The sequence below is a fragment of the Dysidea avara genome, chromosome 9, assembly GCF_963678975.1.
Source record: "Dysidea avara chromosome 9, odDysAvar1.4, whole genome shotgun sequence".
NCBI lineage: Eukaryota > Metazoa > Porifera > Demospongiae > Dictyoceratida > Dysideidae > Dysidea > Dysidea avara.
Genome location: NC_089280.1, coordinates 12,426,756 through 12,444,101, shown reverse-complemented (window position 1 = coordinate 12,444,101; position 17,346 = coordinate 12,426,756). Strand labels below are relative to the sequence as shown.

Here is a 17,346-nt window from a genome sequence, read left to right as displayed (position 1 = left end):
CACAAGGATGAATAAGCAGATTGTCATGCCTTATCTCACAGGTACGCAAGGAGGAGGCATCAGGTTCCACTTGCCAGTGGACCCACTCCTGTCATCTGGGCCATCCCTACCCCTGTTAGGGTCTCTAGTCGAAGATGAACCATCTCACACTTCGACTAGCGGCAGCTCTACAGTAATCAACAAGGGTCTACCACCCATCCCAACAAAACTTGTTGAGCGGATACGGAAATGGGAATGTGTGGACTTGGCTCAACTACTGGATGACTATCGACAGCCTGAGGGATACACACTTCAACCATCTACCGGGGAACAGATCTTAGTTATAGACCAGGATCAGGTGCAGCATTGCCGAAAGCAGATCACAGATATTTTCACTTGGCTAAAGGCCTTTTCACGTTATATGGCAGTGTTGACTTCTTGTGATTCAACCACTTCAGCTCAGACCACTGGTCTAGTGGCCCACCTCCACCTTATCTTACAATTGTCCCAAGAACTAGGCCCCCAGTGGATGAAGTATGACATTGACTATCGCCAGTGGGCAGCAGCACGCAACGTACGCCAGTGGGGAGAACTGAAATTCACCATATACGGGCATTGCCTATCTGCTCAACAGCGTTTCTCAGGCACGTCATCTCACCCAAGACCAACTCAAGCTCCAGGTAACAGGAAATCATCCAACCCAAACTCCAAAGAGGCATGTTTCCGATGGAATTTCCGAGGACGATGTGACAGAGCAAGCTGCCCATACTCACATTCATGCTGGCTTTGTGGAGGGCCTCACTCTGCGTCGCCCTGCTCCACAGCTCCAAAACGTTCAAAGTAGCTGAGTACTCCATGAACAGTGACTGTTGTTCCTATAGTCTTGATTATTAACACACCTGATTCATTTGTTACGTAGTTGTAAGTGGGCATGATCTTGCAGGCTCAAGACTGCCCGATATTTTAGTTGTACACAAGTTATTATACTTTATGATCAGTCAATCGTTGAAATATGTGGTGGTGCTTGGACATGACACGTATGGGTTGCCCAGCCGAGAAGTCACCTGGTATCCTCCTGTTGGATTAAAAAATAAAACTTTTCAGTACATGATTCACACACTCATACATTAGGTCCTACTCTATGCATACATATCATGCCTTAGGTTAAAGTTAGATGCTCCCAATAATATTCAATTGAAAACTTCTAATAGGAGGAGGCCAGGTGAGACCCATTTTCCATCCTCTTGGGTGTGATCTAATTGTGGGTACTTGTTTCTTTGTAGACCTGGATCTTCATTCCAGTGGCATGCTGAGGGACAACTCATACGAGTACATGGAAGACCTGCTGGCACTGGACTTGTACAGACCACGTGCCACAGCTAACACTCCAGAATTCATACTGGACTACAATGCCCAATCCCCGCTGAACCAGTCTGAGTGGGCAGTCCTTCTTACAGATCACCCAGATCACTCATTTGTTGCGTACATTCTCAGAGGAATACAGGAGGGTTTCTGTATTGGCTTCAACAGACAACACCAGCTGGGTACTTCCCCTGGTAATAGGCCATCCTTAGTTCCTAATATCATCACAGAATACCTGTGGAGAGAACTATCTCTGGGTTGTATGATCAAACTCCCACCTTACATTTGCCCCCACAACTTACACACTAACCCGATTGGAATAATCCCTAAGAAAAACAAATCAGGGAAATGGTGTTTGATTGTTGACCTTTCATCACCAGATGGTGGCAGTGTCAATGATGGCATCTCTACATCCCTAGCGTCATTATCGTATTCCTCAGTAGACCACCTAGCAGCGCTTGTGCTTAAAGTGGGTAGAGGGGCATTCCTAGTGAAAGCTGACATCAAGGAGGCATACAGAATGATTAAGGTGCATCCCCAAGACTGCCATCTCCTAAGTGTGAAATGGGAGAATTCAGTCTTCATAGACCAGGCCTTACCATTTGGCCTACGCTCTGCCCCAAAAATCTTCTCAGCGGTAGCTGACGCAATCCAGTGGATTCTTCTAAACCAAGGGATTCCCAATTTACTTCACTACCTGGATGACTTCATCCTGGTTGCCAAAAACCACTCAGAGGCCATAATCCAGAAAAATACTTTAACAACAGTCTGGGAAAAGCTGGGAGTACCCATGGAGGTTTCAAAACTAGAGGGACCCTCACAAACCCTCAAATTCCTGGGAATTGAAGTTGACACAGTTAACTTACAACTACATCTTCCGGAAGATAAACTATCTCAGCTGAAGAAGGAACTGGCCAGTCTTATCCTAGCAAGGACTGTGTCCAAGGGTGACTTGGAGAGCCTAGTGGGGTTGTTACAATTTGCAACCAAGGTCATCCGGCCCGGCCGCCCCTTCTTGAGGCAACTATATTCAGCCCAAAACATTGGCAAATTACCCACTCACCACATACGCCTAAACCTCTCCACCATGGCTGACATTCTGTGGTGGCATCTCTTCATCTCCACCTGGAATGGGATATCAATGCTATGGGACTTGGGGAAACAATCGGCTGATATCACATTGACCTCAGATGCTGCAGGCTCATGGGGATGTGGAGCATACTGTGGTTCCATTTCAAATGGTGTACCCGACTGATGCACCTCCCCTATCACCACTTAAGAGATGATACCAATTGTCATCTCAGCTGCTATCTATGGTAGCCAATGGACTGGGAAAATAGTTCATTTCCATACTGATAATATGGCAGTAGTGCACATAGTGAATTCTCTGTTTTGCAAAGATAGTCACCTAATGCACTTAATAAGATTACTCATATTTTTTGCCTCTTACCATAATTTCTGGTTCTTTGCCTCCCATATTGTAGGGATACACAATACAACAGCTGATGCTCTATCTCGCAATAATTTGCACACTTTCTTTTTACAGACACCTCTGGCTTCCTGCACTCCATCAAGAATCCCTCCACCTCTATTAACCATAGTCTCCCAAAACATCACATGGACATCCATAATTAAGCTGGACAAAGCTGTTCGTCACTATTTTACAGCAGCTTTAGCAACCTCTTCTCATAAAACCTACAAGGCAGCAGAACACCACTACAGTCAATTTTGTCAAGACTTCAGCATTACACCCTTCCCTACATCAGAATGCATCTTGTGTTATTTTGCTACATGCTTAGCTGAGCAGGGTCTGGCTCACAGCACTGTGAAGACTTATTTGTCAGGGGTTCGCCAAATTCAAGTAGCAATGGGATTTGGTGACCCAAACATGGGTCAGATGCCTCGGCCCAGGCAAATACTCAGAGGCATAGCTGTGGAGGCTGGTAAATGGGGTAAAGCTCCAAGAGCTCATCTTCCAATTACCCCTACAATCCTACGAAAGATGAAAGCAGAATGGTTCATTGAAAAGGAGGGCGCATCCTACAAGTCCTCTCTGCTCTGGGCAGCCTCTACTACCAACTTTTTCCCCTTCTGCAGGTCAGGAGAGCTCACAGTATCACAAGAAAATGACTATGACCCCAATACCCATCTGTCTCTTGGGGACCTTCAAGCAGATCACAAGTCACAACCTACTGTAATCTCCTTACTAATCAAGCAGTCAAAAACAGACCAAATTAGGAAAGGGGTAACAGTGGTCATCAGTAAGACAGGCGATGAACTTTGCCCAGTGTCAGCCCTCCTACACTACCTGGCACTAAGAGGAAACAAGCCTGGCCCTCTGTTCCAGTGGGAAGATGGTTCTCCTCTGTCCAAGCCAAGATGTGAGAAGGAGGTTAGGGCAGCTCTCACTGCTGCAAAACTTCCAGCTCACAAGTTCGCGGGGCATAGTTTCCGCAGAGGGGCGGCAACAACTGCAGCAATGGCAGGTATCCAAGACTCCACAATCCAAACTCTAGGCAGATGGAAAAGCTCTGCATATCTTCTGTACATCAAGATTCATCCAAAAACATTGGCTCAAGTCTCTCCAGTACTCTCCAGATGTCCATTCTGAACAGCATTGACAACTTCTAAAATTCACCTGTATGCATGCTGCCATATTGTTTTTTTTCTCCCCTATATACCAGTCATGGTAATCTCAACTTACCCCCTGGTGACTGCAGATAAATAAGCAGATAAGTGATGTCTCATTGCTCTCGTGTGGTATAGTTTCTTTTCTTTATATTTTCTAGCTCTGATTAACTGCAAATATCATCATTTGCTTTGGTGGGTAATGGTCTAATGGGCATGGTGCTCTCATATAGCTTGGGGATAAAACTGGTGTGCCATGGCTAGCACATCCTATGTGGCTGGGCTATCCCCAAAATGTCTCCAAAACTGTCAGTAGTTTACAGCAACTATTCAAGCCTGAAATCACAATCAGGACATGCCTACATGTTAGACAAGACTTTCATCACAAGCTTGTCCAGGCATTCCAATCAGGCTCACAGGTTCCATTCCTAATCTGTTTCGAGCACCACAAGAGGCCCATAATCCCATTACCCTTGTAGTCGCATCCTCCTTTAGCTGTCCTGTCTCTAGTTAATGGCTATATATTTCATCTACAAACCAAATTATAATCCCTTTCTTCTAGTAGTACAGTTTGTAGGAGCATAAATAGTATAATTTCTTATGGTATGCATAGGAGTGATAGAAAATGTTTACATCACTGTGTACTGAGTTACACCTACTAAGCTTCACCTTTGGACTTCCCCTTTACATGTGCCAAGTTTCAGGATAAGTTTCAGGGTGGTCAAATAATGTGTTTGTGGTTGGTGACAGTTTTTGTAGAATGTGAAAAAAAAACTGAAACAACAAATAATTGATCAAAACTGAAACTTTGGTTGTTTGTAGTCTTTTCGTTGAAACTTGGCATGTGGCCTGCACTCCCTAGCAGGTACCATACCTGTACAATTCATTCATCTGGATAAAGGAGCTTGGAGTTATGTACAGGTATGCATGATAATCACACTTTTATACTCTTCCCGTTAATTGAATACTGATGTGGTATAGGTAAGTCAGTTTCTTGGTCACATGGCACGCTACCGTCAAAAGTGAAGTGGCCATTACATTTTACATTCAACTAGGTTCAGCCTGTTACACAGCATTGCAAACAAGGAGAAGTGTATGCCTCTGCAATCAATCTAGTCACCATGGAAAATACAGATAATACCCATTTACAAGTGTATGAAAACTATCATACATTACCACAAATCAACACCTTGGGCTGTCAGCAAAAAGAAATGGGACACAAAGGAGGACAACGGTAAATCCATGATGCATGTATTGTATGTACAGTCGATTGCAGAATTGTTGAAATTTCTCTTCCTGTGCCGTAAACATTCCGTGGGCTGGAAAACTATCTGTAGTGACGCCGGATCAGCCGGACTGAGGAAAAAGATTAGTGTGGTTCAATTGCTATTGAATCCATGGCAAGGACAATAAAATTTACTCACAAGGAGCGTTACGGAAACACTCACGGTACGGCATACTTTTTTCAAGAATCCTGCAACCGACTGTACTGTGGTATGCCAAAAGGCACCTGTTGAGTGAAGAGATGTCAAACAGTGAAAAAAATCAGCCTTAGCCTTTATCGGGTTACACTTGCCTGAAGGCATTAGTAAGTCAGTCAGTCAGCAGAAAATTATAATGCTAGTCAGCTTTTGGTGCAGCAAGTATGTTATATAATTACAGTGTACGTTTGTGCTTTTGCATATCCATTGTCTAAGACAAAGGGGTGATTCCTATCTATCATACAATTAATATTTCACGATTCATGGTTTTAGACTAATAATATTCTTCATAAAGGTTTACTACTTAGAACCATGACAATGGATAAAATGCTTTTACATTGTTACATATTTACCTTAAATAGAATGTTCCATTCTGTTTACTAAAAATTCTGTTGATATAATGAAATGGAAACACATGTTACACGGGGACACACCCCAAAAATGCATACTGTGATTACTGAGATGACAACTGATAATTATAATATTGGATCACGTGTACAATGAATCATGCGTTACATTAATCATATGTACAATCATATTAATACATAACTAATAAGTTATGTTTCTACATCCCCCCCACAAGCTTTTTACATGTGGGTGATATGAAAAGGAACTGTTCCAATATGGGTCTTCTATAAGTCTGCTTGTAGGCTTCCTTGCTCTGTTTGATCTCCATGGCTGGCTTGGTATGATGTCCATTGGTTGGTGTGGTTCACTCTCTGGCTGTGCCTGTGGCACACTAGCATGGCTATAGGTGGTTCGTGAACCTGTCTAGGCTGTGCCAGTAGAGGTACTGTATGTACTCGTCTCCACAAGAATCTATGGTTCCTTGTGAGCACTTGTCCAGACTCTGTTTTTATGATATATTGGCAATGTTGTCCCCCTCATATCACTACAGCATACATATCCCAGAGCTTGGATCCTGCAGAGCCACCTGTGAGCCTACATAAATCTCTGGCAATGAGTATGCCTGTCTGTTGTAGTAACATTCTGCTGCCTGTTGGGTGCGTGCAGCCTTCTCTTCTACTCTGTCTAAATTAGCCTGCCATCATGGGTCAAACGACCTGGAAATGTATCTTGAACTGGTCGTCCGAAGAGCTTGATAATCTATCCCGTAATGATGGTGTGTTGCGGTACTACAACAGCATGTTGCAGAGCTTGTCCCCATCCAAGTATCTTCCATTCCACGTAGTACATATAATCTTCTTCATTGACTTGACTATCGCTTCAACTTTGCCATTGCACTGAGGATAGTGAGGTGAGGAGACCTGGTGCTTGAATTCCCACTGCGCAGCAAAGTCTTGAAATTTCTTGGAAGTGAATTGTGGACCTCTGTCTGACCAAAGTAAATTGGGTATTGCTGTTCTACTAAATAATGCCCTCAGGGCCAATATATATGCCACTGCAGTAATACTTTTTCCCATGTGTGCGATGGTGAGCAAATCAGTGTAACAGTCCACAGCTACTAAGTAACACTTGCCACCATTATAGCAAAAGACTGCAGCAATATCCGCAAAAGGGTGGGATTGTCATTGTTTGGTGATAATAGGTTCTTTAGCATGAAATGGTAGGTTAGTTTGACACTGTACACAGTGTGATATCATGTTTTCTATGTCTTTGTCTATTCCCGGCCAGTACACTGTGAGGCGTGCCCTCTACTTGGTGCATGATGTTCCTTGGTGTGATTTGTGTAATTGCTGCAGCACATCCCTACACAGCTTGGACGGTATGAGCAGTCAGCAGCCATACACAATGAGATCCTCATTGACTGTGAGATGGTGCCAGGCTTGCCAGTACCACTTACATGACTCCGATGATTTTAAACTGTGTATACTCTTTGTCTAAGTTAGCATGTCTTCGCAGCTCCGTCAAGCATAGATTATCCACTGTCATTGTTTGCTGCACTCTGATCTCTGCAATTGATGGAGCTGGATTGTGTCCTCTCCAAATTCAGCAAGTGAGTCTGCCTGTGTGGGTTGCCAAACTAGGTGCCGTGACAGGGCGTTGGGGGCCATATGTGTACTGCCCTTACACCAAATAGCTGTAAAGTTATACGCCATCAGGCAGGTATGAAGGCGTTGTAACCTCGGATTTTCAATCTCGTTTGGGCGATGACTGTTTAGTATAGATTAGGGAGTTGTGATCCGTTACAACCTGAAAGTGCTGCAGACCTCCCAAAAACACATGACACCTGACTACTTCCCAAGCTATTGCAAACAATTCTAGCTCAATAAAAGCATTTCATGACTCAGCAGATGTCAAAAAGCAGGAGCCTGCCTGGACCAACTTCCACTGGCCAGTGTCAGAGAGTTGCTGTAAGACAAATCCAAGCCCTTTTTTACTAGCATCAGTGCAGAGACGCATCTCCTTGGTTAGACTGAAATATGTTGGGTGGGAACTCCCATAAGTTTTGCCTTTGCTTCTGCAAAAGCTTCATTTTGCTCTTGTGACCACAAAAGCTATGCTGGGTGCTCAGCAATGAATGCATTGGCAGCAACAGCTTGGCGGCTGTATCTGTGCTAGATGACAGCTGGTTGGCTAAACCAAAAAATGATCTCAGGTTCATGTGTGGTTGGTTGGTGTTGGGAAATTAGACATGGCATTAGTGATTGAAGAATCTTCATGATAACCTTCAGGGGATAGCTGGAATCCTGCAAGGGTTTGGCCAAATGAGCACTTGTCTCTGTTGAGTGAAATTTGTCTCTCCTGGCATCGCCGCAAAAACTGCTGGACATATGCCATATAGCTCACCCTGTCCTATCTTGGGTGTGATGTTAGAGGGCAGGATGTTGTCCATGTGGTGTCCCATGGCACTAAGGATCTCTTGTCCGGCTGCTGATACATCCGTCCCAGAGTCAGAAAGTACGTCTATAAAGTGTTTTCCTGTGATTGATGATACACCAACTCTGATAGTTGGTTCTGGTTCAGTGACACCTTCTTGCATTTTGTATAGTTGTGGTTGGTTATGGTGCGAATAAACATGAAGGGCATTGGTGCCTGGTTTGGGCTGCTTGTCAATTGGTTGTACACCCGCCTGTAGTGGTACTTTCTGGTGCACATTACTAGGAGGTGGCTGAATATCCTTAATGCTACAGCACACCTTTGCAAAGTGCCCCACCTTGTGGCAAGACAAGCAGGCTTGACTGTAAGCTAGACATTGCCGACTGCCCCCAGGATGCATGGGGTAACCACATCCTGGACATATAGATGCTTGAATGTGCTGCTGCTTGGGTCTGTGCATGACTGCAATGCTTATGGCAGTACTTGGGTCCCCTGTGTGGATGTCCTGATGGTGCTTCTTTGTCACTTCTCAGCTTTGGCATAATCTCACAACCTGTGTTGCTTTCCTGGAGCAGATCCTCTATCGTATTGCCATTATTAGACCATTCTATTATTTGATCTTGTATACTCTTGGCCTTGCATGTGTCCAAGCATAATTTGCAGGCTTCTTTAATTTGTGGAGCAATATAAGGTAATCGTCAAAAGTTTCTCTAGGCTGCTGTACCCTACAGCAAACTTTCCACCTCTCCACTGTTTCATTGATGTGGCCATCAACATGTCGCTATAATGTCTGGATAACGTGTGAAACATCGTTTCGTGCCTTATCTGCATGGCCTAGATTCTGTAGTACTACTACTAGAGTTTCCCTGGAGAAACATAAACTTAGCGCCTGTACCTGCTTGGCTGCTGGCTGGTCTATCAAACCTGAGAGGCTGCTGTAGGAGTCCCATTGCAGACACCACACAGTGAAGTCTGTCCCTCGATCAACTTAAAGATCCAGCTTAGGCAGGTCACTCAGGTGGAACATGTAAGGGGTACTGGGTTGTTGTCTCCCATCTTCGAGTGGTATTCTACCCCTCTCTACAAATGCAAAAAAATGGCGGAAACAGTACAGCAGGGTTTCTATGGGTGCCTCTAACTGGCACCAGGGAATTGTGTTTTGGGTTTAGAATGTAGACTTCTTCTTCACCCTGCTCGCAGTGCCATGTGATAACCAAGATGACAACTGATATCGGATCACACGTACAATGAATTATGGGTTACATTAATCATACGTACAATCATATTAATACAAAGCTAATAGTTACATACTACTTATACAGCTATCATTATTATTATATTGTATGCTGTGAAGGAATCATACATGTGTGATTATAATACACAGGCTCAATGTATAAATCATCACAAAACTCAGGAGCGTTAGCATTGTTCTGGGGTAGATTGCTTCATAGTTTAAAGTGGCGCTGAACCGATTACGGGCAGCCGCACAAAGTTAATTGTACAGCATGTTTGTGGTAATGCGTGAACAAACGTGGAAATTCATAGACCACAGCGAAGCGTATCAGACCACCCAGCTACTCTTGTTGATACAACTAATGTTATTCATGCTTTAAAACTATTAGCTTGTCACAACTCTGGTAAATTCACTGGCGAACGGCACCAGCTGCCATCGTGTGATTACTGTTATATGGACCGCGCCTTGATTAGCCACACCATCTCCTTTCTTGCTAAATAACTTTAAAATATGCACCACAGACCATCAAAATTTGGTATAGGCATTGGGTAAACGATACTCTACAATAGTACGCTTCAAATTTTCACAATTCAGTTTTGTTGGAGTTGTTAGTCAATACTGTAGCCCACAGGTGTGCGTTTTCACTACTTTCCATGTTGTTATCAGTGAAAAGGAAAGCGTAGAATTGTTCTACAAGGTGAGAAATGGTTGGAACCGAAGTGGCTTAGCGCTAGGTTGTTCACTGGCCAAGTTATTTTAAAAATCGGGTTAGTTTTATAGGCAAAAAATGAAGGTGTGTTATTTTACCAAACTTTGTATGCTAAATTAAAGTATCACAGGCTATCACAACAGCTTTTAAGGCGTAGATTAAGTTGTACACTAGCGAAGTTTTGGGCCACCCTAAAATAACTCATTAAGCGCGTGGGTTGAAACAAATTGTTTTGTGCAGCTGGACTTAATCGGTTCAGCGCCACCTTAATCACTGAAGGGTAGAAGGAAAATTAAAACTGTCCACTCTAGTATCCTTCACACTAGGTCAGAAAATTTCGTATCTTCACAACAAAAAACACCGCTCGTATATTTATAGTAGCAATTTCCAACCTACCAATTTTTCACACATATTTTTGCTACTTAAATTATACACCTTCAATAAACGTTTCACAAGCTGCCGTTCCAGTAAATGGTAGCCAATGCTTCGTACTTTGTATTGCACTTTACTGGATTAAAATCCATGCGGTATTTATTGAAATACAGCAAATCAAAGTTTGAGAAATAAAAATCCCCATAGGAAGCCCATACAAATAATTGCGTACGTAATTCTAATTGGAAGAATGTGGCACCTGTGATAGCCGAAGTTTCCGAGTGTTTCCGCGTGAATCTGCTGCTGATGAGGACGAAGAAAATGGTTCTGGGCAAACCGTATATGCTGATTTCGATTTTTCCATGTGTTTTTTGATTGGAGGACGATTGATGTTGGATTACGATGGAAATATGGCCCTTTTAAAGGTAAATCGCCATCTAACACTGCTCAGAATTCAGCATTACAATCACCCTGGGCTTCAAGGCACCCCCCTGCATCGATGCAAGTATAGTTTGAAGGTGAGCAGTTTGTTGTCTTGCGCGGAATTGCAAAATAAGGTTCAAGGTTGAGCATAATCTTTTCAAAAGTGGAGACTGGCATGTGATACCAACCTTACATGGCTTCACACGTACCTGTTGTTATATTCTGGTGTATTTACTGCTGTTTTGATCCATTTTATAGCAGCTTCAGTGATTGTAATTTTGATCAGAAACTATTTATAATTTCTCTTTGTAGTACAGTGGTGTCATTGTGTTATATATAATAATTATCATCCTTAGTGCTTACAATGTGACAAATAAAGCTGAGCAATGTCCAAACAAATCTATTTTAAAAATAATGTTGCTCTTACATTGTGTTATCTGATTGTCATGTTTCCGAAGTACGTGTTAATTGCGACTTGTGATGCCAGTACTTGCCATTTATAAAATATTACCGATTTTTCTAGTTGAAAATGCATTAAGTACCTGTGTATATATACTTAGTATTACACAATACACACAGTTTTATTTGTGAATCACTTGCTTTATTCATGTAATATTCTGAGTGGTCAGTCTACAAAGAAGTGGTCACTTTTGAGAGGTTTTACTTACTTCATATGCTGTTCTTCATAAAATAGATATGTGGTGAAAATTTCATGTCGTTATTAGTTTCCTATCTAGATTTATGACACTTTGAATATTGTGTTTGGTGCCATGCAATATACATAAAAAGCATTGAAATGCTGTACACAAAAATCATCACACTGTCAACTTCTTTTCCTTATATCTTTTGATAGGAACCACTGATTGAGGTGGGGTTTGCACTAAAATGACCCTGACAAAATGCACAATATTGTTCATACCAATGAATGTATGGAATGTTAATTATTTAATTTAGTTGGAAATCTCTATTTATAGACACGTGACTCACTTAAAGCTTTGCGGTTACTGGCTTATCCATACCTGACCACAGTCAGTTTGCAAAGGTCACCATTGTAAGGGCGTAGCTAGCGATGGTGTTGCATACATAAATACCCATAATTCAACGCAGATATAATGAACTGCACACCACGTAACAAAACAGAGGCATCGAATTAAAGGGCTTGCACACAATACTAACATCCGGCACGGTATCGAGCACACGGCGCTGCATGCTGAGACCGCCAGCCGGATCAGTAGCGGCTACTCAGTCGGAGAATGTCAATCAAACATAAACGGACGACAGCTTAATACCTATTTAGTATTCACTAACTTTCTGACTCATCCCTACGCAAGTTCAACATCCTTCCTGGTAAAGTTGGTGAACTGTCCGCCTCTGGAAATTTCGTAGTAGCGGCCATTTGCATTCAGTGCAGTGCGCAGGCGTATTAAGCCCTGCCCAATAAAATATGAAAAATCGCGGAAATTTTGAAATTGATACCACGTGATTGATTTTGGAATGCAATAATGACAATGGAACAAAGCATACTTACACTATAAATTTCAGTTTCATTTACAGTTTTTATTTCCGAGGAACACAGACATGCATGGAGCTCATTAAATCCTCATTAATTAGGCCACTTCAACTAAATCTTTTGTTTCTCGGGCGAAATTCAGCCAAATAAAGGTCGGTAGGTCGGTAAAATAAAAGTAGGCTATTTTGCTAGCTGAAGAGTGATATTGCGAGTCAAACTGTGGCTAAGCTACATTACGGTTGCTGTATCACTTGTGAGAAGGCAGCTATATGTTGAGATATTTAGTGTTACTTACTTACTTTTTGAGAGCTTAAAGATAAATTTGCAACTCCTTCGTGGCGTTATCACTCTTTGCAAGGTGATCACGTGATTAACATAATTATTTTATGTTGAAAATTATAGGGTCGGTCGGGCCCGAGAAACAAAAGATTTAGTTGAAGTGGCCTTAGCTAGCTATAATAATATTCAAAAAGGAAACTATAGTCATTGACATGTACTAACTGTATATATGTAGGTAGCTAGATGTAGTCTACTGTATGTATGTATGTATGTATGTATGTATGTATGTATGTATCATTGTATGTAGGTATGTATGTATGTATGTATGTATGTATGTATGTATGTATGTATGTATGTATGTATTAATGTATGTATGTATGTATGTATGTATGTATGTATGTATGTATGTATGTATGTATGTATGTATGTATGTATGTATGTATGTATGTATGTATGTATGTATGTATGTATGTATGTATGTATGTATGTATGTATGTATGTATGTATGTATGTATGTATGTATGTATGTATGTATGTATGTATGTATGTATGTATGTATGTATGTATGTATGTATGTATGTATGTATGTATGTATGTATGTATGTATGTATGTATGTATGTATGTATGTATGTATGTATGTATGTATGTATGTATGTATGTATGTATGTATGTATGTATGTATGTATGTATGTATGTATGTATGTATGTATGTATGTATGTATGTATGTATGTATGTATGTATGTATGTATGTATGTATGTATGTATGTATGTATGTATGTATGTATGTATGTATGTATGTATGTATGTATGTATGTATGTATGTATGTATGTATGTATGTATGTATGTATGTATGTATGTATGTATGTATGTATGTATGTATGTATGTATGTATGTATGTATGTATGTATGTATGTATGTATGTATGTATGTATGTATGTATGTATGTATGTATGTATGTATGTATGTATGTATGTATGTATGTATGTATGTATGTATGTATGTATGTATGTATGTATGTATGTATGTATGTATGTATGTATGTATGTATGTATGTATGTATGTATGTATGTATGTATGTATGTATGTATGTATGTATGTATGTATGTATGTATGTATGTATGTATGTATGTATGTATGTATGTATGTATGTATGTATGTATGTATGTATGTATGTATGTATGTATGTATGTATGTATGTATGTATGTATGTATGTATGTATGTATGTATGTATGTATGTATGTATGTATGTATGTATGTATGTATGTATGTATGTATGTATGTATGTATGTATGTATGTATGTATGTATGTATGTATGTATGTATGTATGTATGTATGTATGTATGTATGTATGTATGTATGTTGAGGGCACTGCCAAAAAGCAGCATTTTTATACTGAAGCAGTCTCCCTTAAAAAAATATTACTATACTAGGTACAACTACAGCCAATACATATAGCTACTGTACATACAGAGAAATATTACCTAAAACTAAGGATTGTCATCAACTCAAGAAACTCAACATGATTTGTCAAGTTTACTAATATCAGGAGCTATGAGTTAAACTTTGGCAAATTTGTAGCGAATCACCAAATTCACCCAAGTTTTCGATCCCTCTATACGGTGTTATTTTCTTATTCATTCATTTGTTTAATATTATTTTATTGATTATTGCTTACCATCTGAAATTGCAAGATCACAGAATTAAAAACGGCTATATGACCTCTCACTTTGAGAGTTACCACTGTATGTAGTATTCCAAGCTGTTTTGTCTCAGTATATATAGTGCTTGTAAATGCCACATAAATTATAACTTATAGCTACTAGGTTGATTGTTTCTTCTGGCACAGTGATGGCATGCATATAACAATTGAACATTGGCTATTTCCATTGTTCATACAAAGTTGGTATAAAAATCTTGAGGCAATCTACATAATACCATTATACATGCAATAATAATATTAGTGCTCGTAGCTAGATATTTGATGAGCTAACTTAATCCTTTATGGCATGGCTACTTGCAAGATGACCACAGGACTAGCATAATTTTGATCAATTATAAGTCATTTTAGATACTGAGAAATGTCATATTCTGTTGAATACCTGCACATGCTCTGTCCAAATTAGCACAAAATCTAACTGTTTAGTAGGGACCCGCCGATTATGCTCATAATTTTACCTATTATGCTATGCTGCACTGCTCAAAAATTTACCTATTATGCTTAAATTTATGCTCAATACTTACCTATTATGCCCAAATTATGCCCAATCATTTATGCCTCAGTTCTCATGCTCTGCTAATAATTTCCAGTTTATGGATAGCTGAAGCACAAACTTACTTGTTAAAATGCAAATCACAGAAAAGATCGATATACTCTAATAGAACAGTCAGCTGTGTGAATGTTCTATTAGAATTACTGACTGTTCTATTAGAGTATATCGATCTTTCTGTGATAGCTATTTTGATAAGCAGGAATTCATACTATTACACAAATATTCTGCCTATTATGCTAGCATTATGCTCAATGCTTTCAGGCACCTATTATTAGGGACCTGCCGATTATGCTGGCATAATTTTGAGCATAATAGGTACCTAAAAGCATTGAGCATAATGCCAGCATAATAGGTTAAATATTTGTACAATAGTATAAATTCTTGCTGGAAAAATGACAATTGCAAAATAAGATCGATATACTCTAATAGAGCAGTCAGTAACTCTAATAGAACAATCATCAAACTGACTGTTCTATTAGAGTATATCGATCTTTTCTCTTATATGCAGCAAGAATTTATTATTTATGCTCCAGCCACTAATTTTTTTTCCTATACAGTGTTAAACTAGTAGCAAAGCATATGAACTAAGGCATGGACATTGAGCATAATCGAGCATAATAGGTAAATATTGAGCATTAATTTAAGCATAATAGGTGAATTTTTGAGCAGTGCAGCATAGCATAATAGGTAAAATTATGAGCATAATCGGTGGGTCCCTACTGTTTAGCACTGGTAATGAAACTGTACTGCAACACCTTGTGAGACAATTTTATGACGGTGAAGGTCAATGATCAGTCAAGTACATACAAGCCTGTATCTGGCACCATAGTATGTAAGGTTACATTGCTGGTATATTGAGTCTTTTTGACAAGTTATGTACTTTAGCAACTTCACAATATAAACCATGCATGCACTTCAGAGGTGCTTTCACTTCAATGATGTTAGCTTCCAGTGTCAAAACACCAGTTACCATCTATAAGGGAAAATGGCTATGTACAGTTAGTGCTTTAAATTATAGCAGTAATAAACTCAGTCAATAAGTACTACTTATATTCACCATCAATAACACTAAATAATATAAAACACACATCTGAGTACTCCCAGCTATACACACCACACAACTAACGTATGTATATTTTAATCCTACTGAACAACAGTCTGAACAACATGCATTTTCCAACATGTTTGAAACCTCAGTTGTCTGAACCCCTTGGGACCACGGATGGTATACAACTTTGAAAAGTCCACATCTCAGAAACTATATAAATAACCATATAGCATAATGAGCATTTGTAAAAAGTATCAGTATTTTTGACTACCCCAATAGAACAGTCGCTACTCTAATAGAGCAATCAATTCTGTAGTTCGGTTACCCAAGAATCCGGATAAGTGGGGTCTGGATAACTGAGGTTCCACTGTATGTATGTATAATAATTAAATTGCGCTATTACAACTGCAAAACAGTAAAATATCACATTATAAAGGTAATAGTTTTATCTCTTCCAGATGATCATCTTCTTGTGACGCTCAACACTAGCAACTACTTGTCCATTAGGATGCCAAGCACATGCTACAACTGGATGACTGCAAATGATAGAAAATACTTCCATAAAGTGTGCAAGAAACAATAAATATTACAAAAAATGAGTGAAGAATTACTCTGCACAAAAGCTTCAGAGTTTAAACTTAAGGATGTCTGCTGACCAGAAAATCAGTACAGTGTAACCTGTGTATAACAGTCACCTTTGCACCAGAAGGTTCCGGCCTTTGTATACAGGTGGCTGTTATAGAAGAAAAGCTGTGTAAGGTGATCAGCAGCACTTTAGTGGCTATGACTAGGTAATCAGTATTAACCAAGCATAACATTGGTACAGAAACGGCAAGCTGAGCTTGTTGTGAATGTTGCTTTGAAACTAGACAGATAATGTTCATTGAAAGGCAGGAAGTGTAACAACTGTAAGTTTATTAAAACTGGTGCCAATCGAGGTGTCATGTTTTTGGCTGAGGAGGCCACTATACGGGACCTTGTGACAGTGGCAGTTACACAAAGGTGATCGCTTAATTCAGGTGACTAACACAGGTTCCACTATATCATACAGTACGATAGTACTGTATAGTAGGGATCACAAAGGATTGGGCATGGCCCACGAAAAAACATCACCCAAAAACTAGTCTCAATTTTCCCTGATGACAATGAGGCAGTAGTGGTTAGGTAAAACTAAGCCCAAACAAGCTTTCGGGTCAACCCGAAACACTTGCAACAAGTTGATATGATTTTTTTTTAAAACAAACAAACTATTAAATGGAATTTTC

The 17,346-nt window shown here is 40.0% G+C and overlaps 2 protein-coding genes across 3 annotated transcripts in view; both read right to left on the bottom strand.

Annotated features, from left to right (window-relative positions):
* Positions 1–12,398, bottom strand: part of LOC136267487 (NACHT, LRR and PYD domains-containing protein 14-like) — a 52,118-nt gene extending 39,720 nt beyond the window's left edge. The window contains exon 1 of the mRNA XM_066062653.1: positions 12,278–12,398. Coding sequence (XP_065918725.1) covers positions 12,278–12,371 — 94 coding nt within the window. The 5' untranslated portion in view covers positions 12,372–12,398. The remainder of the gene's footprint in view (positions 1–12,277) is intronic.
* Positions 12,399–16,455: 4,057 nt separating this feature from the next.
* The window catches only part of LOC136267101 (autophagy-related protein 16-like), a 68,092-nt gene continuing 67,201 nt past the window's right edge, over positions 16,456–17,346 (bottom strand). For both annotated transcript variants that reach the window (XM_066062165.1, XM_066062166.1), the window contains one exon: positions 16,456–16,617. In XM_066062165.1, coding sequence (XP_065918237.1) covers positions 16,527–16,617 — 91 coding nt within the window. In that variant the 3' untranslated portion in view covers positions 16,456–16,526. The remainder of the gene's footprint in view (positions 16,618–17,346) is intronic.